At 38.4% G+C, this 26,286-nt stretch overlaps 1 protein-coding gene across 2 annotated transcripts in view; it reads left to right on the plus strand.

The window, feature by feature from the left end:
- The window catches only part of CPE (carboxypeptidase E), a 58,674-nt gene extending 39,740 nt beyond the window's left edge, over positions 1-18,934 (plus strand). For both annotated transcript variants that reach the window (XM_013175256.3, XM_013175255.3), the window contains exons 3-9: positions 1,832-1,999; positions 2,843-2,960; positions 4,001-4,183; positions 9,722-9,861; positions 12,509-12,608; positions 14,878-14,996; positions 16,192-18,934. In XM_013175256.3, coding sequence (XP_013030710.2) covers positions 1,832-1,999; positions 2,843-2,960; positions 4,001-4,183; positions 9,722-9,861; positions 12,509-12,608; positions 14,878-14,996; positions 16,192-16,290 — 927 coding nt within the window. In that variant the 3' untranslated portion in view covers positions 16,291-18,934. The remainder of the gene's footprint in view (positions 1-1,831; positions 2,000-2,842; positions 2,961-4,000; positions 4,184-9,721; positions 9,862-12,508; positions 12,609-14,877; positions 14,997-16,191) is intronic.
- The last annotated feature ends 7,352 nt before the right edge of the window (positions 18,935-26,286 follow it).

Below are 26,286 nucleotides of genomic sequence, written 5' to 3' on the forward strand. Positions count from 1 at the left end.
ATTAACCCGAGGATCAAAATTACAGTTTAATTTAGCAGCTTTACAAATACATGAACTCTGTGGTGATTGTTGGATGGAACACCATTATTGATGTATTTTCTAATAGTACGGTAGGCTTGTTCTGTTTAACAAGAAGGATTTTGTACTTGAGCTGGTATCACAGACAGTTTTCCACAAATGGCCATCTTTGTTATAAATGAATCTACTTAATTTAAAAATATAAAGATATTTATGCTTCATGCATGTTCTTTCATCTGAGTTCACTGACTAAACTGCTTCCCGAACAAGTAACTTCTAGGAATATATCACATTTCTGGAGTGGTAGAAAGGGAAAAAGTTGATGTTTCCTTTAAAAATATTCTCAAGTAAACACATTTATATGAATTATTCACATCCATTAGTTCTTGATTTCAAAAGAAGGAAACTCTGTGAGCCATCTCTTTATTAAAAACAGCTTTGATTCTAAAGTTCCGGCATAAGGTGATTTAGTTTAGCTATTAGTCAAGAATATTTAGCATGTAACTTCTGATGAAGACTCAGTCAAGAAACATATTAATGCACAGTTAGCATTTGGAGGCCAATCAGGACCCTGATACGTTGGGTTTCTAGTGCGTATTATGTTCTAAAGGAAAATGAGATTTTTCTTGATCAGCAAGGCGTATTGATTTTTTTTTAAAAAAATATGGAAATGTTGATTCTTTTTACGTGACTATTCATCGTTAAATAAGTCAAACCTGATTAAGCTCTTCATTAAACTGATTCTTGCGAAGGCTTTAAAAATCCCACCGTCAGACCTCTTTTAAACCATGTCCAAGATGATGTCTCCCTCTAGTGGCAATAAAGCAGAAGCTGTCCTCAAATTGGTGCCGTATTTCACTTGTTCGAAATCTCACTGTAGAGATTCAGTAATACGATTTGAAACTTTCTCTCTTTAGTCCAAGTACATTTGCTTTTACAATATTTCTTTAAAAATTACTTATTATCTATAGTATAATTTCCTTCAGTGCTGCTGTTATTCTAATTTAGCAGCATCTTGACTCTATAAACAGTGTGTGACAGTAGATTTAATATACCCCAAGACTAAAACCAAAAATCAAACTAAACCTATTTTACAGAAATACTGAAAGCTTAGAGAGACAAGCTACGGAAAACTATGCACCCTCAAGGCATTTCCTTAAAGCAAAACAAAACCTATTGTAAAGAAGTAGCTTCAAGAAAAGATTCTGTAAAACTTCGCGCTGCATCTTTATTCAGTGCCACCCTTGCAGTGAATGAAGCTGACAGTCACTGCAAAAATAAAAATATAGATTAAGGGAAAGAAAGATTAAGGTCCTTCTTTATCCTGAAGCCATTTAGAGGAACTTTGAAGCAAATGCAAATGTTCCTTGCAGCTGGCAGATACATCTGCAGCTGCCTTGAGGCTCACTGAAACGAGGTCTGTAAGTCAAAAGTATGTGTATGAGGCAATGGGGAAAAGCCAGGTCTCAGGGGAAGATTCAGCAGGCATAAACTGGGCAGGCTCTGGAAAATCTGATGCTGCTGGTAATTTTGCCCATCCTTAGTCTAGATCTGCCTTGATGGGAATGATCATCTCCTCTGAGACAGTGAAATAGTTTAATTTTGTTCCTGCAGAGCTCTAGGAAGACATACAGGTCACTCGGCTGTTGTGCTCCAGTTTTTACTCCCACACGATCCATTCTTGTTCTTGAGAACAGGAGAAATAAAATCATGATGTGAATTTACATGGGTAGATATACCCACATAAGGGTTGGTGCCTCAGCTCATTAATCTGCCATTTGCCTTTCTCTTTCTGCTTCTTTTCCTCATTTAGCCTGGTGAACTTAAAGACTGGTTTGTTGGTCGAAGTAATGCCCAGGGAATAGATCTAAACCGAAATTTCCCTGATCTGGATAGAATAGTTTATGTTAATGAGAAAGAAGGTGGCCCAAACAACCACCTGCTGAAAAACATGAAAAAGGCTGTGGACCAGAATCCCAAGGTAAGTAAGGGCTGTAGAGCCAGTCGCTTGTGTGCCCATATCCTCCATTTTATGGAACAGACATGCAGCAAACCCTAGGAGCTGTGTATGCAGTCTTTATGTGATTCATGTTCTTGAAAATATTTTGTTCATTTTTTTTTTTGTCGCATTCATCTGATGGCTTCTTGTAGTAAAACCTTTTGATCCGTATTGGTTAATCAATTCCTCATTCAAAACATACTTTGTTTTTAAGGATAGGGATTGTGTAGCCTTCTCCCTTGGTCTGAATAGATTCTTGCAGATATTCAGCATTTTACCATTGCCAGAAATTCACTGTTATATTGTGTGTGATTACACTGTTGGCTAGATAACTGTTCTCACATATAATGTGCATTTTTGTTAAGCCTAAGACTTAAATGTATTTTCACATCTGGAGGTTTTTTTTTTTTTTTATAATCTTCTTGCATTTACCCCCCCCCGGTTTAAATTATTAAACAAAGTAATTTTACTTTCAGTGCATAGAATTAGACTACATCCTACCAACATATATTTTAAATTCTTTTCTTTGGTTTTAAATTTGATATGCTTATTTTTAGCCATAATAAAAGGAGAAAAATAGTGAGATAGCTCTGTCTGGGGGTCTCACTCTGAACTAATTTACACCAGTTTCAAGACTGATGTGAATCTACGTAGATTCTGATGTAAAAGACTGATCCAGTTCTCCACGAAGCCAAAATAAAAATGTTGTTCATTTAAATGCTTGCACAATATGTATGATTATAGCTAAGCCAAGTATATGTAAGTAAATAAGTCTCTACACTGAATAATCAAATTGTAACTGTTGATAATGCTATTTTGTTGTAGCTTGCTCCTGAAACAAAAGGTGTCATTCACTGGATTATGGATATTCCCTTTGTGCTCTCTGCCAATCTTCATGGAGGAGACCTTGTTGCCAACTACCCTTACGATGAGACTCGGAGTGGTGTGTAGTTACAAGTTAACATGAAAGAGCAAGAGATATAAATACTTTATACTTTAAAAATTATTCCATGTTAATTATTATAAATATTATTATATATTTATTTTATATTATTCTATACATACATAAATATATGGATCTATACTTACTACACTGCTACCTGAGATTCACTTGTAAACATTATATCATGGCATTGTAATGACTTAGTTTAGTATTAATAGTCATTAATTAAAATGACGTATTTAAAGCTAGTCACCGTATGACCGTGTTGTCTATTTTTTAAGACAGATAGCTTGTTTCAGTAGAGTTACATTACAAAAATGATGTAATACCTGAGGGAATCATGGTCCCTCACGTATTTAATGAAGTAACTTAGGTCTTAAATTAGCTGGGCTGTTTATACCCTGCTAAATGAAGCCAGAGAGATGTATCTAGGCTGTCTTTATGATCTAAGGTTTATCTTCTTGAACCTTTAAAAAGTGAATTTCTGAAAGTGATTGTATGCTGATAAAAACAACTATCATTGTTTCTACTTTTTCAGTATTGATCACATAAAAAGAAGGGTCTCTTTGTGGCAGAGATGTTATCGTTTAGCCCATAGTAGTATGGGCACATGTCTGAAGTGATTTGATGGTATTGTCAGTGATTGACTTTCTTCAATATACTCTTGTACAGTTTAATTGCAAATCCTCTTAAGACCAGATTTTAAAAATCTCTAGGGAGACACACTTTTCTATGTACCGTGTTCTTAAAAGAATCCAAAGCCTAGAATGTAGATTTCTGGTGCACTTTGAAATTAATATTTTCATATAAATCACCTTAATAATGGGACAACTTGATACAGGCAATTGATTAAGGATTGGGGACATGTTAATGTTATTTAAATAATGCAATATTTGTTGATGGTGCTGTAGGAAACTTACCATTGTACAGGGAATTTCCAAGCTTCATCTTGTTGTGCAGTACTGTTAATCTAGGTTGTGACCCCAGCCTGTGACTGCATTTTCAATAATCCTTGTTCCTGGACCATTTTTCCTCCCTAGGCAGTGCTCATGAGTACAGCTCCTGCCCTGATGATGCTATTTTTCAAAGCCTGGCTCGCAGTTATTCTTCTTTTAATCCCGCCATGTCCGATCCAAACAGACCACCGTGTCGTAAAAATGATGATGACAGCAGCTTTGTGGATGGAACGACTAATGGTGGTGCATGGTACAGCGTCCCGGGAGGTGAGACCCATGGCTGGGGGTTCAGTGTCATGGGTGGTTATTTCAAGCTTGAGTTTTCACTCTGGGAACTTATTCCCACAGACAGGAATACCACAAGGTTATCCACAATTTTTGGTCTGGTTAAGGGTAGATCAAAGGCTGATCACTCACCACAGTGCATCAACAAAATCTCACAAAGCTCATTGTGATTCCTATTCAAATATTCCTCTTTTATTGCTTTGTCTACAGTATTTCTTCATTCAAAGTTCAGGTCATTGAAAATGTAATAGTTCTGCAGCAGGTGAGCAATTGCTGTGTTATCATGATGAGGGTTTAAGTTAAAAAAATAAAAATAACCCCCCCCCCCCAACAAACCCTGATGAGAGATAACAGGCTAATAACCATTCATTTTAACCTCAATAATGAAAGTATCCATCCTTGGAAGATGTGGGAAGGCTTTGTGGCCAGTGTTGAAGATAATGGAAGAATGGAAGTTTGTCCTTCGATTTCCATGGGAACAAAATCCAGCCATGAAGATAACTTGCATCTTTACACTTCTTGGCTTAATTAGTGCTTGATTCATGTCTAGGTGGTGTTTCCCTAGACTTTGGCAGAGCCTTTTGTGCTAAGAGGACCAGCAGAGCTACTGCGGTTCCTTGAAAACTGATTTTCAAGGAGAAGTCTGTCTGGGAGTGTAGCTTGAAGTCAGAGCTTTCGTTCCTTTTCAGTAAAGTTTTTGATATTTCATTTTCTTTGTAAATAGAATCAAAGCAGATTTGGGAATATGTAGATTCTCAATCAAGCAGAGTCTTCTGTGTTGCTAAACTCGGTTGAAACTTCAGGTGAAAATTTGGCTGGGGATTTCTGAGCTGGAAACTCAGCATGGAATGGTTTGTCTGCACGTTGGCTTTGTTGATCTGTAGCAGATAACTTTGAACACACATACCAGTATTACTGTTTGCTTTTATCTTAATACTCAAGGTAACGGTCTCTGAATGAATTATAAATTTTTATGTGGAATGAGTAGGAATCTCTCAAAGTGTTGGGTAGTTTCAGTGATAGTCTAACCAGGCTTCTCAGGGGCAGCATGTTTCCTCTGCTGTGGTACCAGTGTCAGGGACTAGCTATGACATAAAATGTTGGCATTTCTGAATACTGTTGAAAGGCAAGTGTTCTCCTTTGTGTGAAGCTTTCCACAGCCTTTGATTTGGAACCATTAAAAGCACCCTTTACAAAATGGTGTTTGCATAATTGAAAAAAACAAGCTGAATGTGAACAAAATATTAAAAGGTTTAACTATTAAAATTTGTTTCAATTCAGTCCAAAAATATTAAATATTAACTATATAAATGTGGACATGTTTAACTTTTAGCTTTTTTCCTTAGGAAAATCTTATCCATTGTTTTGATGAAATGCTTTTATTCTGACTAAACTACACATGCCAAAGGCACATTTTTCCATTGGAAAAAAATTGTTGGAAAGCTTTAATTATGTCTTCTTTTTGGATCTTATTTTAAGTTAGACTGGAAATTCCCCAAGGGAGCCCTTTCTTTTTCTCATGTATTTGTACAGAAATTAGTAGAAAGGAATCCTAGTTCTAACCAGGATCTATGATCTTAAGATGGTGTAGCTAATAAAAAATGGAAAGGTGACAATAGACTGTGGACCATACAGTATGAATCTATTTTGTTGTTTTTTCCTTCAAGTGTAAAAACCAGCTGGCAAGCTGTAACTGTTGACCGAAACCTTCATGCTAATAATTGCCACAGGCCAACTTAAGAAATAAAAAAACAACAAAAAATAATGAAAACAGTTCTCTTGTTTCTATGTCTAGGGTTAAGGAAAATAACTAAACATTGCTTAGTTCAAGATTTTCTTGGAAGCTTTATTCTGGAAAGCTAGCTGACATTTTGCTATCCATATGATAATGCACTCAAAGTTAGTGGTGAAAGCTATTGAAAAGCTATTTGTATTGCTGTAGGAAAAGTATTTCATTATATATCCTTACTAGAGGTTAGAATTTATCAGGAGGAAACTCTCTGGAGACCTTGTCTATTCAGTGTCTGCTCTGGTCCTGAGCTAAGGTGGCTCTTCCCTGCCTTTGCACCTTTGGGGTTGCTGTGGGTTTCTTCTGGGGCCTGTGAGCACCTACAGGTTTGGTGCTATCCCTGTGAGATCTCTGTGGACTGAACGGAGGCAAAATAAAATGGGAATTGACACAACTGTGTAGAGAAAGAAGAACTGGAGCAACATGACAGGGAACAGAGGTAGAAATTAGATGAGATTGGTACTGGAGCTGTGTTTGGTGTCGAAAGGAAAGCATGGCTTTAGCAGAGCATTAGCAAGGAAGGGAAAAAGGAGAAAGTGGGGGATGGCAGAGCTAAGTGAGAGAGGCTGTGGTCTCCGAGATGCTTTCTTTGATAGTACCTCATCAGACTAAGAGCTCTAACCCAGGAAGGGCTGATTTTTCTTTCTAACAAGTTACTAAAGTCAATGTTGGCCTATAAAGATTGTTATGGTGGTTCCAGTTGTGCTGCATCCATTTCTTTGCCCCTGCTCTTCTCCCACAGGTGGAGCACTTCTACCTTCTGTGAAAAACAGCACTGCTTGGTGGGCCTGTGGCAGTCTTCATATGTATGCAGAGATAATACGTTGGTGGCTCTCTCGTATGAGTATATGTTGTTTTTGCGTGTATTTTTCTGAGTATCTGGGTTCTTTCAGTAGGAAGACTGGATGTTCAGTGGCAGAAGCATCTGGTAGCAGCCCTTCCCTCCAACTGGAAGTAAGGATGTGCCTTCCATTGCATTTGTGTTTTTTCCTTACCCTCTTGGAAATCTCAGGACTTCCGTGTCAGCCGCAGGCAAGGTGACAATTTTCCTCTCAGGCTTTGAGGTTTTCGGGTGGAGAGAGCAGATGAAGTATAGGAATATATGACACTAGCTTTGTCTCTTGATACACTTTTCTGTGAGATTTCTCTAACCATTTGCTGCGTAGTAATTACTTTCTTCTGTGGAGCAGGAGCACAGAGGCAGTCAGCCCCCACAATGGCATCTTTGTGCTAAATCTGAGACCATGATACCTGTTACACTTGTTTTGCATTAGTTGTCATCTGAAATTAGTTGATCCTTGTAGGTTTTTCAGAGAGCAGCAAGCAAAAGCAAAGAGGTAGTTTTTCTGTTTTTAGGAAAGGCCCTCTTAAGCCATCGGACCCCAGGCAAAAACAAGCCTATACATAAAATCTGTGCTATTTTTAACACTGGTCTTCTCCTCGTCAGCATGTAATTAGTAATTTCACTTATGCACAAGAAAGCCAAATTAAGTTTGCACAGACAGCTTTAATTTTGGCATTTTCTTAGTTGTTGAGTGCATAACTTTTCAACACAAATAATGTTTTTTTTTAATGTACCTTTTGTATGGAATATCTATTTGGAAATATAAATGAGAAGAGCAGATAGCGATGAAGTACTAGCTGGCCATATGCGTGTTCTGGTAGCCATATGTGTGTTCTGCTTGTTCTGTCATAGAGCATCACCTGAGTCTAATCAGATCTTTAAGTCATTACAAAAATAGCATTTCAAAGCAGCTTCCACTGCAGTGTTTGTAGGCTATTGTTTAAATGTCTTTTTATCTTCAGATGCTCTTAAATCACTCTTGGCACTCCATTCATTCTTAACTTCAATTACCCTTCATGTTACCAGATTTGGAAACAATGTTAAAGAACATTTCTTTAGGATTTTATAGAAGCATGTAGGAGGCACATGTTCTCCACACTCTGCACAAGGCTCCGTCCTGTCCTGCTAGAAGTTACTGTCTTCTGATATGTGGAAGTGGTCCTAGCTTAGTGTTGTAGTTTGTAATTCAAAGTCTAGGCAATTCTGATGCCTGGATGCCAGGAGCACCCTCCTGCACTCCACTTTCTTTTCAAAGGTTGGAGTTCCTTTTGTAAAAGCTGAATAAATGTTTTTTGTCCTGTATTCTGTGCTTATTTACATAAGTACTAATGCAGGGAAACTGTAGTCCTTTAGAACAGTGCAACAGAGGAGTGTTTGTGTTGCTCAGTTGCAAAGAAAAATAATACTTGTGGTCAGCAATGAAGGGTGTGAATCTCAGTTATATCTGAGGTCTGCTAAGCCTTTCTGATCTTCAGAATGGTTCCTGCTAAAGTGCAGGAAAATAAGTTTTGCTGTTCTTTGTTAAAATGAGAGGCTTTGGGAGTGTGGTGATGTGCATGCATGTGACACATGCCACGTGCATGACAAGGAGGAATAGGGCAGTAATAACGGATTCAGCCACTTTTCACAAAACTTGAAACTATATTTCTGCTGTCCTTGAGGAAGTAGGGTGTCCCTGGTATCACCTTGCTTTGGGAGGGAAGAGGGAGAAGCTTCCTGAGAAACTTCCTGAGAACTGGAGCAGCAATGGTCAAGAGCTGTTGGCATCACAGTAAATTACATCATGCCCTTTGGCTTCCAGTTCTCTTCATGGTTTCTTGTAGAAGAAAGGCAAGAATCAAGAAAAACAACATTATCTGGTGTCTGGAACATATGCCTGGCAGTCAGCACTGCTGTCAGGATTTTACTCATGACTCTCTTGCTCTCTTGCTGTGTGCTGGTGAATGGTCCATCTTGCATTGTGTGTGGTGGGACATCAGAGCCGGCCCTTCCTGCAGCACCATTTGTCCTATTTTTTCAGCCATATAAAAGGCTTAGAAATAAAAAGCTTTAGGGAGTCTGAACAGTCCCTGCTCCTCTCGGTAGTTAGGAGTCTACGTGCCTGGTTGGCAGAAAATAGACTCTTCACCCATATGTGTTGGCAAATTCCCATCTGACTCAATCTGCTGCCTTCAGTGTTCTCTTTCGGGGATGACATCAGGTCTCTGGGCATTGCTGTGCACAGTGCCAGTGCTTTGGTAAGGAGACTACGTTAGGTCTTATACTTAACTTGAATGAGGCAACACAGAGCTAAACAAAGTAGCTGCTTTTAAATCCTTTGGTGACCTCCGTGGGAATGCTTAAAATGCTTGGTAGCTTTTTTCTTTTCAGCCCTCCATTCATGAGTCCACTGATTTTGCTAGATACCTAGACTGGGAAGGCAAGTATCATCTGTATCAGCTTCTGCAAGGAACGTATTTGTAACACCCTTGGGGACAGCCACATTCCCACTCCAGCTGCTTGATCCACTTAAAAAATTGTCTTGGTTTTCTGTTGACAGATTTGCAATAGGCAATATTCCCATGTAGCCAGATGAGTGCCTCAGAAGTGCAAGAGTATGTCGTTCATACCAAGTTTTTATGCCTAGAGATGATACTACTGTATATATTTTTAAATTCATATGATTAAAGTTGCATTAATAACGAGGTTTCTCTTATTGCATTGAAGGCTATCTGGTATTTCTTTCACAGAGCCTTTGAGTGGGTGGGAAATACTCCTATCTATGGAAAAAAAATTAATAGGATGTTTGCCTTTTTTTTTTTCTTTGTGGAAAATCATAAATATTTGGTATTTATTTACTTTGGAACGATGCAAAATCCATCACTAACTCTCTTTTCTGGCATTGCAGGAATGCAGGATTTCAATTACCTCAGCAGCAACTGTTTTGAAATCACAGTGGAGCTTAGCTGTGAAAAATTCCCACCTGAAGAAACTCTGAAGGGCTACTGGGAGGACAACAAGAACTCTCTCATTAATTACATTGAGCAGGTAACAAAAAAGAGGATGGGAAAACTCTAGTTATTGTATGTGAAACTTCTGAACTTTGTGCTGTGTGAATATCTAATTCTAAATCTTATATTAATCTGATTGGTACTCCATAGTTCTTACATGTCTCTGTAAATAAATCCTGTGTGATCTTTCTAAACATGTGGAAGAAGAGAGGAAAAAAAAGGTGTATAGTATGGAGTCATCCCACCTTACTTCATCTGTTACAGATATCTAACTTAAATGATGTATGTTGGCCTTCTTAATGAAGAGAAATACACATCTCCAGCGTATAGTTCATCCCACCAGCGCTGATGTGTACACTAAGAGATGAATTGCCCTCTACAGATAGCAAAGTGTTTGTACAGAACATAGGATATGAATCAGTCTGGATGTACAGGGAGCCTAGATGATGCGGTTGGGCTGTAACTGCCTGGCAGTTCAGTATAATGTCAGGGGACATCTGTAATCCCAGTTTTGTAGATACTCCTCTGTTCTGTGATTACATGAGCTGCTGACACTGAGTGTAGAGCTTTTCCTGTGATTAAAGTGAGTGATTCAATTAAAAATGATACAGAGTCTGGTTAGAATTTTAAAGCACTGTTATGAGGTTAGATAACCTTGTGCTAATGGGTTGTTACAAGTTAAGACTCCTGAAATAGATCTCTGTGTGAGTTTTTTTTTTTTTTTAAAGGATTACATGCCAATGTAAACAGGCTGAACCAAAAAAATGATTCCAAACACTGTGGCAGTTTCAAATGTCTGTAATCCAGATATTATAGTTAGAGACTGCAAATATATCTGGCTTCATTAATGGCTACACACCTAGGATTGTGAAATCAGAAACACACTTTGTTAGCAGAGCTGGTCAAGTAACACAGTAATTTCTTTAAAAATTTATTTGTGCTGAAATGCTTTAGTTAGCCAGAAATTTGAAATATTTGACTATATGAAATGTTTGAGTTGAACAGTTCTGGAAGTTGTATTTAGGGTGAAGAACAAGCTTTATCTGCACTGGAATTTATTATGGGACCCATGTCTCAGCTATCTAGACATTGTTGAGCTCCTTAGTGTATGGGTTATTTTTTTCTGAGCCATGGAAAACTGTGGTGTCACTGCATTTTCAAAATTACTAACATGTAAGAGATTAATTTGCCAACTTCCTTTGCTCCTGTGGAGCTGCTGGCTTTATCCCCAAAGCTCAGATGGTCTATCTGGCATTGTTTTTATCCTCTTACAGGGTAAGAGGTTCAGCCCCATGCTCCAGCTCCCCAGTGACTGCCGAGGACAGTGCAAATATGTACTTTCTGCTTTTCTCAGCTGATCTGTGTCAGGCTTCTGCCACAGTGTAAACTGGAGGAATCTGGTGAACTAAATTATAGCGGCTGAATACATCATAGAGCTTCTTAAAGGAGAACATCAAAATCTCAAACAACGAAAAAAATAAAAATACGTGTGAGCCAGAAATCTTTTCAAATGCCACAGAATCAAAGCAAATCCCTAACTCCCCAGCATTTCCCTGCTTAATTTCCAGGCTCCCAATAAGATGCCTGTCTGCGCAAATTCAAAACTTCCCATTCTGCCTTGTGTTGAGAGCTTCTCTGTGGAAAGGTGCTTGCCTCTGAGGAGCTCAGTCTGCTTTCAGACCAAGCTACAGGAATACCAGCAGGATTGTCTCCCCACACACTGCAGTTAAATCAGTGCTTTAGTTGTATATATGCTGGCAACAGACGGGTTAGATAACTCTGATGTTTACTGGGCAGAGTAAGAAGTGATTGTAAACTTTGGTCCCTGCTCTCAGGTTGTCTTACCCTAAACATTAGGGCCACTGCTATTACTCCTTTGATTTCAAAGAAAGCAGGGAATCTGGTTCAGTTCTTAGAAACTGAACAGATAAGGTTTTAAGATGAAGATCCCAAAAGCTCAGTGCATGCCCTGCTGCAGCCGGGAGAACGCTGCCCACGAGGCGAGAAGGAAGTAGGACGTGACCCACCATGGCCTCTCTCTTGGAGGCCACATGGAGAGTGCTGTGGCTCCAGGTGATCCCAGCTCGAAGACCTGGGAGCTTTGGGTGCTCAATGCAGAGAGCTCAGGCATCTCACACAAGGTCCTGAATTGCTCGTGCAAGTCCAAGTATCCGCATAACCTTGTTAATGTGTAACTTTTAAGCTGTTGTGTCCATTATTAGCCCTAAATTCTTGCAGCTGATGAAGCCTTAAAAACAAAAAACAAGTAATTTCAGACTGTCTTTCATAACTTTTCAGCACATTTATTAATTCCCCATGAAAAATACTTTCAAATTAGTGTTTATGTGATTTGTGATTTGCTCCGTTTCTGAGAAATGTTTGCATAATGCAGAGAAATTAATATAACTATCAGCTGATTTTCTACCTCATCACTGTTTGTGCCATTATGAAGTTTAATAATGATTATACATAGAAAATTCTATAGTATATATTATCAATATTAGTATTATATATATATATATATATACTTGTTAATAATTATCCTTGATAGTTGTCAAAATGTAGACTGGGATCCGTAGCATGCATCCTTAGATATATCAGTATATTTTACTAATGAAAATGCCTTTTCTTAAGAACTGTTAAATAATTTCTCATGTGCTTCTGCTTTTATTTAATTATTTTAGATCCATCGAGGAGTGAAGGGGTTTGTTAAAGATCTTCAGGGCAATCCAATAGCAAATGCTACAATTTCTGTGGAGGGGATAAGCCATGACATTACATCAGGTGAGTGCTGGAATATACTGCTATATCCTCTGCTTCACAAACTAGAGCCATTTAAGATCTTAGTTAGCTGATGCCTTAAGGTATTAAAATTTTGAAGCTAGAAAAACATATTGTGCCTCAAGAAGCTTGTTATCTGCAGGATTTCATGAATATTCCTCCAGTAGCTTACTCTCAAAGAGAGAAGACCGGTTGTTGGGAGTTAATGGATCTCCAGAATGGATTGGTTCTGATGGCTCTTGGTTATTCATGTTTGGTTTTTCTACTGATTTGTGGTGCAAGTAGTGTTTCACAACTCTGCCAGAATTTAAAGTTCTGTTGGCAGTGCTGTTTTGAGTCGAAAGCCTAAACTGCAGTATAAAACTTGTATTACGATGTGATCATACCTTTTCATATGTAAATTCTTGAAAGATTTTCAGTTTACATAAATTTGTCTTGAGAAGGTAAATTCTCTCTGCTGTTTACAGTTATTTGATTTTTTCTTTCTAGAAGGGCAGTTCTAAGAGAGACATATGTCATGTTGGTGTTCATAGAAAATTGTGTCACCTCTTGGGTGGTATTGTGCTTTACTCTATGAATGAGTTCAAGGTAGTTTGCACAGTGCCAACTTGCAGACTTCCCTGTGGACCATGTATTCTTATACTAAATGTTATTTTGTTGTTGTTACTGTTTTTACAAGATACTAACTAGAAAAACAATAATAAGATCATGCATAAAGCACTGGCATTTTACAACATGATCATTTAGCCAATGATCTGTCTCACTGTACTGTTACAGAGGTGCAGAACACAATGATACAGGACAGGTAGACCCTCAGTTGGCTTTGATTTGTGTTTGTTCTCACATCACCTACAAATAGGGCGGCATTTCTGCCAAACAGAAACATTAGCCACCTTCTTTCACTATATATTAGACAGCAAAAGGTATAAAGGCTGGAAATAAATTTTAAGGGAATAAGCTTTGCAGAGATACTTTGAAGTATGAGAGAGTGATACACAGAATACTATACCTCACACTTCTGTGGTACAGAAAGGTATTGTAGTGAATCCCCTTATATTATTGTGTCTGTATATGCCTGGAAGTTGCATATTGTCAAAACACTGAGGAAAATAACTATTTAAATTTTTGCACGTTTGAAATGAAGGATAGATCTTCTTCTTTTCTTCCTTTTTTTTTTTTTCTTTTCTCTTTCTCCTGCTCCTTTGTTCATGACTTAAAATTCATCTTTGTTTCATTGCCAGGAAGTAGAACAGATCATTATCGTTGCTTTGTAGCAGTGTTTGCTTTTCCTTTTGTTGCATAAAGAAAGAAGTCTGAGGACAGCTGGCCTGACTATTAACATTTTTTGACCATGCAAATTGCAGATATTTAAATAATATTTCCCCGAGCATGGACAAGTACTTTGAATAGCACTGCTAACTGGACTTTATAATAATTTGTCATGCTTTCTGAAGTTCTGTGTGGAGACAGACATTCGCAATATTAGCCTGTGACAAATCAGATGATTGGCCACTCCTTGTGCACAGAGGATCAGATTCTTTGTGGAAACGGTAGGGGCTCATTTCAGAGAACAGGATTACACATTTTTATTCTGTGGCAGAGAAAGATTGTCTGCAGTAACAATCAGTGCAGCAGGAGCCCTTCTTTGACCTCAGTGGATCAAGCTTTCATTTCTTTTTTCAGTTAAATGGAAGAAAAAAAGTCCTAGACACTGCCTGGATACTGAAACCTGTAGATACTGATACTTTCAGGGGTGACACATGGAATATTCCAGGAAATGAGCATTTATAGATGTCTCTGCAATATAACTTGAGAAAAGTAGTCTTGTTTGTTTGAATTTGGGGGGAATAAAATTTATTTACATTTGGATTTCCAGAATATTGAAGGACATAAAAAAACATTCTGCATTGCAGACAAACTCAAATGCTTGAAATTGGCCGTGCATTGGTGGAGTACTTCTAAGCAAGGCTCTTGTCCCACATTGTTCTTTTTTTCAGTGTGCTGGAGAGCCTTCAACCTCAGAAGGCAAAATCTTTCATGGGGGCTACAGCACAACTTCAGAGTTAAAATGCTTGTTTTGATTACCTGAAAAGAAGAAAGTCTGTGGTGATATATTTATACAGCCCTACAAGAAAAATTCTTTCAGACAGCCAAAAGAAGAGGGCTGACAGGAACACAAAAGATGCTGACAAGCTAGACAGTCCCTTTTCCTTGGCCGCATAACTAGTTTTATATATATTTATGTGGTTTTATTTTTTCTTCTTTTCTACAGCCAAGGATGGTGATTATTGGAGACTGCTTGTGCCTGGAAATTACAAACTTACAGCCTCGGCACCAGGTTATCTAGCAATAACTAAAAAAGTAGCTGTGCCCTTTAGCCCTGCTGTCATGGTAAGTGTTCACGTGTATGTCAGTTTAGCATCTATTATGGCAAAAAAGAAAAACTCTCTCTCTTTTTCCCCTTCATGGTATGTGTGTAATCAGGAGGTTATTTTTCAGAGTATTACCAATATATGCTATTTTAGAAGACAGTCTGGAAATCTGCTTTTCTAGTATGTGCTGTGTAAGCCATTGAGAGTAGTCTCATTTCAAACTCATTTCATTTCCTTAGTCTTATTTAAAGCAAGCTGACACAGAGAAGGATAACACTGAAATATTTGTACTTTTTTTATTAGTGGATGTATGGCTAGCAGATCAAATAGAAGACTACAGCATAGCTCTAAATTGTGTGACGTAAAGAGTTAAGAGATGTTGAGGTTTTCATTGAGAGTTAGTATTTGTAGTCTATATTGTCAGGTGACTACCTTCACAGGTTAAAAACGATGTTCAGCTCAGGACTTGTTAGTGTTAGGTCAGAAGTTGGACTTGGTGATCTTAGAGGTCTCTTCCAACCTAGATGATTCTGTGATTCTGTGAACTCAGAAAGCAACTCAAAAAGATAGTGATGGAGCATGTATGGTGAATAAGACTTAGCTCTGTTTGAGAGTTCAGAAGCATTTTTAATTCATTCTCTGTACAAGTGTGGATTCCTCACATGAAAATTAAAATAGATGCTTATTTCTGTAGAGCGTATCATACAGGAAGATGTACATCATATCTACACTAGTGAGCCATATGTCAGAAGAGCTCCCTGGATTTTCCTGATGGCATAAAATAGAATACATGTTTTGATATGCTGGGAGTCTGCACTGCTAGGTGTTAGACAGCAGAATGCTGACGAGACACATTATTATATGCTAGAAGATTTATGTGCCTGACTACTATTCAATTTTTAATTTCCTTGGCCCATGTTTTTTTAGACAAGTTTTTAGACAAGTCAAGGACTGGTCAGATGTCTGCTTTCTTTTGGAAATTTTGTTATACATCTGTGTGCAGTTTTAGATAAGTTTATTGTACTGATATGCAAGTGTTGCACATATTTAAATCAGCCCCATATTTATATCATATTTAAATAGCCTGAAATAGGAAGTACCTCCTGAAGGCTCGTGGCTATGTTAAACAACAACTTTCAATAAATGACTCTTCAAAACATCCACTTCTTTCTCTCTGTCTCTTGCTGAAGTTTTTGTTTGTTTCTCTTACTCAGGTTGATTTTGAACTGGAGTCATTGTCTGAAAGAAAAGAAGAAGAGAAAGAAGAGTTGATGGAATGGTGGAAGATGATGTCAGAAACACTAAATTTTTAAACGAAGATTTTGGCTTTACAGCCTTGAATCTATTATATGTTGATTTATTATATTGTACTGTGGAAAGTCCCTATATTTTAGATTTTGTGCACTTCACAATAATTAACTTTGTTTTTTCAGTCATCTTTTGATTAATATGAATAAAAATAACTACTAAACTCCTAGGTAGATACAGAAGTTATTAATTTTCTTTCATATTGTTATAGAAAATCTACTCATATACAAATCAGAACAAAATGAGTGAATGTGTCTGCAGCCTATATGGAAGTACAATCTGTTGTGTATTATGTACAAGTTCAGAATATGTAGGTTAAATCTTGGTTTAAAAATAAATAAATAAATAAAAATGCTGTAGTCAGTTCCCAATACTGCCAGAAGTATTTGACAGTGCATAGTAGTAGACGGTGCTCTTTACTGAGTTCCGTAATGAATGTTATTGAAAAGATTTATAATAGCAGTGCGGTGGTGTAATGATGTTTTACAAGGATTAAAATACAGTATAATATTTTGTATGTTTCTGGTGTTGGGGCTATTTAAATACATAAGAAACATAAGCTTCTGGCTTCATTTTAATAAGCAGAAAGAATCTGCATAAGTTCTTTTATTGAAGATGGCATGAAATGAATTCAGGAAATAAAAGAGCTTTATTCCTTAAGCTGTTAATGACATTTCAAGATCAGGTTTTAATTATTTCTCATTACTTAATAACCAAATTAAAAATTTTGAATGGACAAAGGAGAAAAGTTTGTGTATCATGTTAATATGCTGCTTATATTTGTTTTACAGCAAGAAAAATAGAATTTCAGGTGATGTCTATTTAAATTAGATAACTACTTTTTCAACAATCTCTAAATGTATCAGTGGTGTCTAGATAATCAGCCAGAAGTTCATATGCTCACTGAAAGCTACCAAAGCTTTACACAAAGTTTAGACAACGAACCAAGAATTACAGAGGACATGCATTTAGTCTCAAAAGCCAAGAACAGTTTTGTTTCCAACTTTGTTTCTTCTGTTGGTTAGTCTTATCTAAATCCAAAAGCAATGGAGAGAATTGAAAATTTTATCAGTGGTGAAATTTTACCAAATAAAGCAACTTTGATTTAAAAAGATACCTCCCCACCCATTTTAATTTCTTAGTACACTTGGATTAGCTTGCTTTAGTATTTTGTCTGAGTGAAGCTTGTGGAGTCAGAGAATACACATGAACTGTAGTGGGTGCACGTCTGGTATAATTCTTCTGAAGCTGCTGCAGGTATGCTACTTGATATCAGCTAAGCATCTCATCTGTTTGAAAGCTTAGACACTATTGCTGGCCTGTTTTAATTCAAGATCAGATGTTTGATACAGATTTCCTTCCTCTGTTTCTTTAGTATCACTGTCTGTGTTTTGATGAGCACGTTATTTTTGTTGATGTTGTAGGAGTTCAGTACTGTTCAGAACCAACCAACAATGCACTATCATGCTCCCCGCCTTAAGTGAAAAATCACATGTCCAGGAGTGGGATCCAAATTTACCTCCCTTGGGTATTTAAAAATCTACTGAAAATACTTTCTGAAAATTTGATATACTTTAATAAAAAACGTACTTTATCCTTTACAATAAGAAGCATACCACACATTGATAAATTGAACAGTAATAAAAACGAATACACTTTCTGATCAAGAATGTACTGTGTAATCTGTAGATCATTTAGGTGTTAGGTGTCAAATTCCAGACTTCAGGGGAACTTCACATGGTGTACGTCATCATCCAGTGATGACCTTTGAATCCCCAGTGTGAGGAGGAGCCTGTGTGGCAAACCAAGAGTTTACCTTATCTTTGCATATCTTGGTAAGAGTCTGTAGCGAGCTGGGCACAAGCACGTGCATGGATAAAGGATGCCCAGTTACACCAGTTCAGCTGTGTGGTCCCCAATGATCTGAAAGGTTAAGACACACAACACATAGCACGACCCGTGTCTTGAAGTGATGATACCATTTTCAGCTGAACCAGGTAAAACTCAAGCAAGCAGTACGAAAATTAACTAAAGAGACTGCTGGCATGTGGGCAACTGGCTACAGGAGTGTTTCTGACCTGTAAACTAATGTAATATGGCAAGTGTATATTTGTACAGAACACCCTGCTCTGCCGCTTCCAAACCTTACAATTTCAATCTAAACAATATTACGATGCGGTGCAATGCCTGTCTTGCATCCAGTCTGCCTGTGTGGTGGGTTGTGTGGCATAGCTAGTGCAGACATTACATCAAACTGAGGTCATGGTGCATCTCTAACCCTTATCTGTGGGATCCTCTAGTCTACTGTTTTGTGCTTTGGCGATTAAATGTAGTGTCCCATAAATGATATCTATGTTTTGCTTTAGATAGCTGCTTGCCATTACTGTGCTGAGAACAGGTTAAAGTAATTAACTGTTACAACACCAGAACCACTGCCACTGTCCTTGCTGTAGGTATACATCCTTCAGAACAGTGTAGTCACAACTTCAATGAGTTATGTAGCTTTCCTAGCTGAACTGAGCTGTGTTGTAGGACCGTGTATGTTTAAATGGAAGACTAAAGTGTTGTGTGATGCTGAGCTTTTGGTTAAAAAGACACATGCTGTACTATTGTACAATAAATCTACAGGTTTATTTAAAATGTAAAATGTGTGAATAATTTACAGGATCGAAACATGACCTTTTTGGCTGGGCATGTCTGTAAGGTATGTCAGCAACATCCTCAGTGAGGTGCGTTTGCCAATTAATTTGTTGTTTGAACAGAGGAACAAGACTGGGATTAATGCTGGTATCCCAGTGGGAGCCAGCCATGGCCCCTTTGCTCTGTGCCAGAACAGCCTGATTTTGGATGATACATCTTTCCTAGGCAGCTCTTCCCATACAGGTTTTCAAGTAACGTCCTGGAGAAGAATGAGATGCTCTGCATCTATGTGGGGTCAGTGAGGACAGGGCATCCACATTTGTAAGTCCCTTTCCCTTTCATGGTACTTACAATCCCATCGTTTTTCCATATTATTTCTTAGGATGAGTAAGCACAGTGTGCAAGGTGTTTGCAAAACTGTGGTACTATGATGGTCAGGATTATAATGAAGCCAGTCAAATAAAAACATTGCATCTGAATTACATCTCCCTTTTCACCAGTTGTGCACTTTATTATCAATATATATCATATATCAATGTGCACATTGATATATCTGAGTTCACACAGTTCTGTCATATCCCTGAGCTGATAACGACAAAATCTGAAGTGTGAATTAAAACTAAGAGGGTATGTAAGAAAGCAGAATTGCTATCAAGATTCTTTGAGGTACACTAACAGGTGTGTTAGGAACACTTGGTAAATAGCTCATTACAGGAAGGAGGGTTCAGAGCAGGATGACAGATAAGTTCAGAGGAGGCAGAACTTAAAGCAGGTGTAGTTCCCATCAACCTGGTTGTCTCCGTATGTGACCTTAGTTTGATTCAGGCCACCGAAGGCCATAGACCAGCAGCAGTTTGATGTCAGTCTCTGAGGGCTTGAGCTGCCTCCAGGCCTTCTCAGCAGACCTGCCCCAGTGGAGGAGTGCCTTGCTTCCTGCTGCTTTTAATGAGCTGCGCTGAAAGCAGGAGATGCAGAGACATCACTCCTGCCCTTGCCATCTGACTTCCTGAATCTTGCAGTGATCCATCCCATTCTGATCATCTCCTTGTAGGTATTTTCTTTTATTGCTCCCTATGTTTCTATTTATGCAGAGCAACATCTGTTGTGAATAATTCACTGCATGTTAATTTGACTCAGAAGTTTGGTCATTGACACAGCCGCTGTTCCAGTATTTCTGACTTCTATAATTAAACCCAGAAAACAAAAACACCCAGGGGATTTTCTGAAAGTCATGGTATTAAGAAAAAAACAGTGGGTTTGTTTTTCTCCTGGCTTTGTGAGGGCTTTGAGTGAGCTTGTTTAAAGTTTCCATTTCTAAAGCCTGCTTTAAGGGGAGAAGAAAATGACAACTGAGAAGTTGATGTAATCCTATGCCTTCAGGAGCTAGGGTTCTGAGCAATATAGCAAGTATTGGAGTAGGCAGTGTACAAAATGAGAGATTTAGAAACAACTGATGTTTACTTTTACTAACAGTGATAATGGGAACTATGTTAAACGAGTTAAATGGCCTTGCTGTGCTGATCCCTCTGCCCTTCATATTTTGCCTCTCTGTGCCGGAGGCATTATATTTCATCAGTGACTTAAACACATCCATGATTAGGCACCATTTATCACAGTGCTAGATTTTCCCTGAATTGATGGTTAATACTTGCCTGTTATTTTATCTTTGTCCTACTTTCATATTAAGTTAAGCCACCACAGATTTTTGTAATCATGCATCCCTCTGCACACAGTGGAAATTGTCAAAGATAGAAGCTGAAGAGTTTGGCTCCTGCATTGGGAATGTTGAGGGAATTTGACATCTGGGAATGCACTGGAAGCAGCTTAGTATTGTGAAATAAGTAGATTTTGTAGACCTTTCTGCTAATCATTCTTCAGGAAAGGGCTGAAAAGGATTATGGACCTATGGGATTCTAGGAGTGCAACATGTCCATGCCTTTAGACTTCAGCTAAAGCTACTCTGGAAAGATTCCCGTTAGCTTCACTGAGGTTTTTATCAGACCCTCGAGCCTGGAATCTGAGTAATCGCGACTATCTGTTGCCAAGGCTGCTCATTTTGCATTAACAGTAATTGTTCTTCATCTTTTCCAGAAGAAAGATGCAAAATAATAAACAAGAAACGAAGTCCAATTTTCTCAAAGTGCAGATATGGTTGTGGAATTTGTTAAGGGTCATCGCATGACCTAAAGTAGAAATAAGGGCGATTAGCTGGACTAGTGGCAACCTATAGCTCACTAAGCCTCAGGAGAAGACAGGAGGGTAAATCAGGGGGGATGCTTTTGGAACAGTCACCCGCTAAGGATGTGGTCAGGGCCATAAAGAGACAAAATATCAAGCTAGGTGAACTTCTCACCTGCCTGCAGCATGGCCACAATAGGATATAACAGTGTCTCAATTCCGCCCAGTAATGTGAGACTTCAGTTCAGAAACCCAGAGGAGCATCTGTGCTGCGGTCCGTGGCGGTGCGCATGCTGGTGTCCGAACATGCAGAACCAACATCCCTCTTCCACGTTCCAGCACCTCCAGCACAAAAGGTAAATTAAACACATTTTCAGAGACTATGGACAAGATTCAAGAGAGGAATTGGCTGCCAAGAGCAGTACAGAATTACAGTCTGACTTGCCTCCCTTCCGCTCACTAAATATCCGCTCATGTGGCTTTCCTTGGCTGCTTCCAGTTTTCTCTCTGGGTGTGTCAGAAACTAGCCCGGCCTGAGCAGCTCAAGGCTCGCTTGTGCCAAGACCCATCAGGACAGGATTACAGGGCTTTCTTGTGTCTAAAAATCCTAAACGTGCACTTGCACTTCCACTTGAGACAGATCTCCTATGGCACGGCCTGGCACCCTGAATTCTTAGTTCTTTAGAATGGGGACCCCACAGCAGTTTGATTTTTGGCCTGCATGTTTAGATTTCTTCCCATGGAGGTAGAAGACATCTGCTACACTTCCCTGGTGGTGTAGGAGGAAGGATCTGGCCTACTCCCTGGACTCCTCTTCATAGCGTGGCAGGCGTATGAATACTCAGAGGATGGGAAGTGTTCCTGTGTCCCATAGGTTGGACATGGTCTGAGACATGGTTTTTGAGACAGTATCAGAAACTCAGTCACAAAAGGTATAGCAGTAAATGTAATACTATCTTCTTTCCCCTTCAGATTCAGGTAATTTATTTAAAGGATTATCATGGTAGTGATATTTGTCCTCATATATGCATGTAACAGCAGATCTGCTTTGTGTTCCTTATTCAAGGGGCTGAAGTGCTTCTAAAGAAGCTTTGTCTAAAATACAGAAGCAGCCTTGGGAGTAGAAGCACACGGAAATGCAACTCGCTGCCTTGTGCTGCACAGCATTTGTTATTACTGTGTGGCAAGTGAGGGGCACTCACTGCAGTCCTGGTATTTAACTGCTGTGATGAAGACTGTTGGGAGGCAGTCTGAAGGACAGCTTTTGAACATGCATAAAAGCTTAGGGCCCAGAAAGGTCTTACTGGCAAAGAAAAGACTCAGGTGCTGCAAAGTTTACCTTTTGGGTGCACTGTGTGTGTGCATACAGCAGTGTGGGGGGGAGCAGAGGAGCAGCACTGGAATGTACAACATCTCCAGGCTATGGCAGGCGCTGCTCAGAAATCCCTGAAGGTACCTATTTTGTTTGGCAAAAAAGGAACACCACCTCCTGGTTTCATGATTCACATCTAAATGAAATGCCTGTGTTGGTCATGTGAATCCCAGGCAGACCCTGCAGCTTTGAGGGGCCAGGCAGACACCTTGCCAGAGAGGCTGGGAAGCTTGGGGCCCAATCACTACTCAAGGGAATGGTTTGAAGGATGTAACATATGCCTCTAATGTAGCTGGTGACTACATCAAAATGACATGGTGGCTGCTGGCTCTGCGTGCTGGCTGCCCTGCATCACGTCTGATGGCACCAGACTGCCTTAATGCCATCTGCTGAAGTCTGCAGCACTGAACCCTTTACGGTGTTTTGACCTACAAAGCCTGTTCATTAGGTATTTTAATAGGAATTTTGTAAAAGAAACTTCTGAAGGCAATGCTTCCTTGTGCCTTCTTCAGGAAACTGGAAGGCTAAATGAAGAGAAACTCGTTCTGAGCTTCATTATACCAGGGCATGAAACATTTCTCTCTAAATAAAAACAGGTTCTGCCTTCAGCTCTCTATTTCCACCTATGTCTGACAGATGTCAGTATCAGATGCCTGTTAAAATATGAGGTAATAGGCAAGATGTTAAACATTTGCAAAATCTTCTGATCATTTTTGTAATGTCTCAGAAGTTAGACATAGTTTGCAGGGGATTTCCACTGAAAAGAAAATTTGGAGGAGATTCTAAATTAAGTCAGCGGATATTTGTTTGCCAGCATACTGGATGGTATTACAAGATGCCAAGAAAAACTCAAAATAACGTGAAAAATATTCAGTACTATTAGTTGTGGGTTTACATAAGTTGCTGGCACATTATGTTAAGAATCCTTAGATAAATAGATGCTAGAAATACAAAGCCCAAACAATAAAACAATAATAATTACATATAATGCATTTGAACAAGTGTTACAGATGAAATAAATTTTAACCTAGTGGAATTTTTCTTCAGCAAGGCAGTTAAATATGGATATATGTTCATATACTGTTTGAAAATAAATTTACCTCAAGAATTAATTTTAAATTTGAGAAAATTGAAGCCAAGATAAAAATAGAAAACACTGTGAATTCCCAAATAAAAATACAATAAATACAAATTTAAAAGATGGTACTAAGTATTTGTGTACCAAAACAATTCACTTATAATAAAACTTTCTATATGCCTTTGAAAACTATAGGCTGAAAAATAATAATAAAATGGCTATTGAAAGATAAATTTGAGATTTTAGGGTATAATGCTTATACTTAAAAACATTTTTACCAATTTCATAGTTTTTATTAATGTAACCACATAAATGAACCCACAGTCTAGCAAAGAAAGACTGAAAAAGATCAAATAGTTGGCAGCTGAAACTAGACAAATTCAGAAGCAGAAATAATGTTCAGTATTTTCTTAATGGTACTAATTCACCTTAGCAATAGTTCATGTAGCAGTACAGATTTTTTTCATCAAAATTTTTTTTTTTAACTAAGACCATTGTCCTTTTAAAAGTTTGCGTTCCTTGGCTGAACCAATCCTTTATTCTTCATGGATACTCCCTTTCTGATTGTCCCACCTGGTTTATTTGTTTCCCGAGGTATCAGACAATCATACCTCGCTTCAAGGGTCTGCTTCATCAATCTAAGGGCATTTTTGGATGCATTAATTACCGGATTCTGAGAATTCAGCCTTGGCTTCTGAGGGCAGGATCTGTATGCCATTAAATGTATCTGGATATTGATTTTCCATGTTTGATTGTGGGTTCCCTTACTATCTGCTCTATGAATGAAGCCAAGGGAGATTTTAGCTTTGATTCTGAACTGAATTTTAAGTTATAACAGAACCTGCTGAAATGCTTACAGGAATGTGTTTGATTTTTAGATCAAAGAAAATGCTTAGGAGGGCTTTCTATCCTTCTTGAGACTTACAACATTGTCATTTTCCTTGAATTACTGTATTCCTAGAATTTACTAATTAAAGCCTGGCTTGTTGGTGTCATATTTATGTCAGCAGATTCAGGTCCCATAATATCCAAGAAAAGTGTTTGTATACTAAGCCCCAATACCTCTCAAATCCGGTTACTTCCAGGGGTAGAGGTGGGACATCAAAGCCATGCACTGTTTCACCCCCTCGTCAGGATTTTCTAGTTGTTCTTTCTCCACAATTTCATTTTGGCATTTCAGTGTCCCTGAGATGCATGTTGAAATCCTGATATGGCCTGTGCACTGCAGAATGTGCTGGGTTACAGGTCAGTAAATGTGAAATAGATCGTGGTATGCTGGAATTTATTATCTAAAGGGTGAAACTAACCTGCGGATGCTGATAGAAGGCCACACAGTCGCAGATGCACAGCTGCATCATTTCCTATGAATAACCTCATTATTCTGTGCCTTTGGACATAAACTGTTGGAGGCAATGAGTAGTTTTCATAGTTAATGTCCTGTCAGATCTTCACTTGGCCATTCCCCTTAAACATAGGGCTAGAAAGATGTGATCATAACCTGCAGTTTAGTTCCTTTTCTGCTTTCTTTTAGTCTCAGTTCCTCACACCATTAAGCCTCTTTTATGAGAGCAAACTACTTCACGGCAACTTACACTTTTTTTAGATAAATGGATATTTAGGTGTATATTATGCATATTATAAAAAAGCCACAAAAGAGAAACAAAGATTAAGGTCATAAATGTTTTATTTATGTACATACATACATAGACATATATTTCTAGATACATAACATATATATGTATGTTTACTCCTTCCTGAATGTCAATATTTCACTTTGTTTCCTTCTCCTAGTCTTTTACAGACAGATATTTACAGGGTTATCTGAGGCCTTTGTTGTTGGCAACAATACATTAACAGCCTTTTCTCTCACTAAACCAGTGGGGAGCACAAGCCTTGGCACTTTTCTTAGCATATTACAGTCAGCTGTAGGTGACAGACTTCAGGATTGGGGATGTCATGGATGTATTCTTCTTGTATCTCATTTTGCCTTGCAAGGCATATTTTCTCTCCAAGAGAGGATGGACCATGAAAAGGCTTCGTTTGACCAACACTAATCTCTACCACATCAACTTCAGTACTTGAAAAACATGTTCATCCAGACAGTTTGAGCTGCTGCTTTCTTGTTTTAGTATCTTGGATTAAGGCCTGGGTGGTCTTGGAATCAGAGCCATGCTTAATGCTGAAAAGAAATATTAGGGTAAGCTTCATGCTTTGTAGGCAAGCAGCTAAAAGTGTTACTGTCCAGGAGCACCCCCAGAGAAACCATATCTTCACTACAGCAGAGGTCAAGTGCAATCGTGCAACTCTCATCTACATGGCAGTTCAATGAGTGTACCTCAATCACTTGTAGAGTTAGAATGGGATGTAAACAGAGAGGACCCAGCTTGACTGAGGTTTCTGTATGACTCTGTACAGTAAAATCTGTACTTTAGGTATTCAAATATTTTTTCTTTCTACCTAGGGGATAGGAACAAAACAAAACAGAAATTTGGGACAACAAACCACAAGAAAACTACAATGTGGTTATTTGTCTGAAGAATCAATAGATACTTAAACATAAACTCTGTCTCTTTTTTTTTTTAATGTTTTTAAAATGTTTTCTGGAATGCACTCAGAAGCCTAAAATGGAAACAAAGAAATCAATCATACTTTTCCAATGAATGTTTTCCCTTTAGAAACTTGCAGATCAAAATAACAAAAAGATAAAAATCTACTTGTGAAAACCCTTCCTGT

Source organism: Anser cygnoides, chromosome 4 (assembly GCF_040182565.1).
Source record: "Anser cygnoides isolate HZ-2024a breed goose chromosome 4, Taihu_goose_T2T_genome, whole genome shotgun sequence".
Taxonomy (NCBI): domain Eukaryota; kingdom Metazoa; phylum Chordata; class Aves; order Anseriformes; family Anatidae; genus Anser; species Anser cygnoides.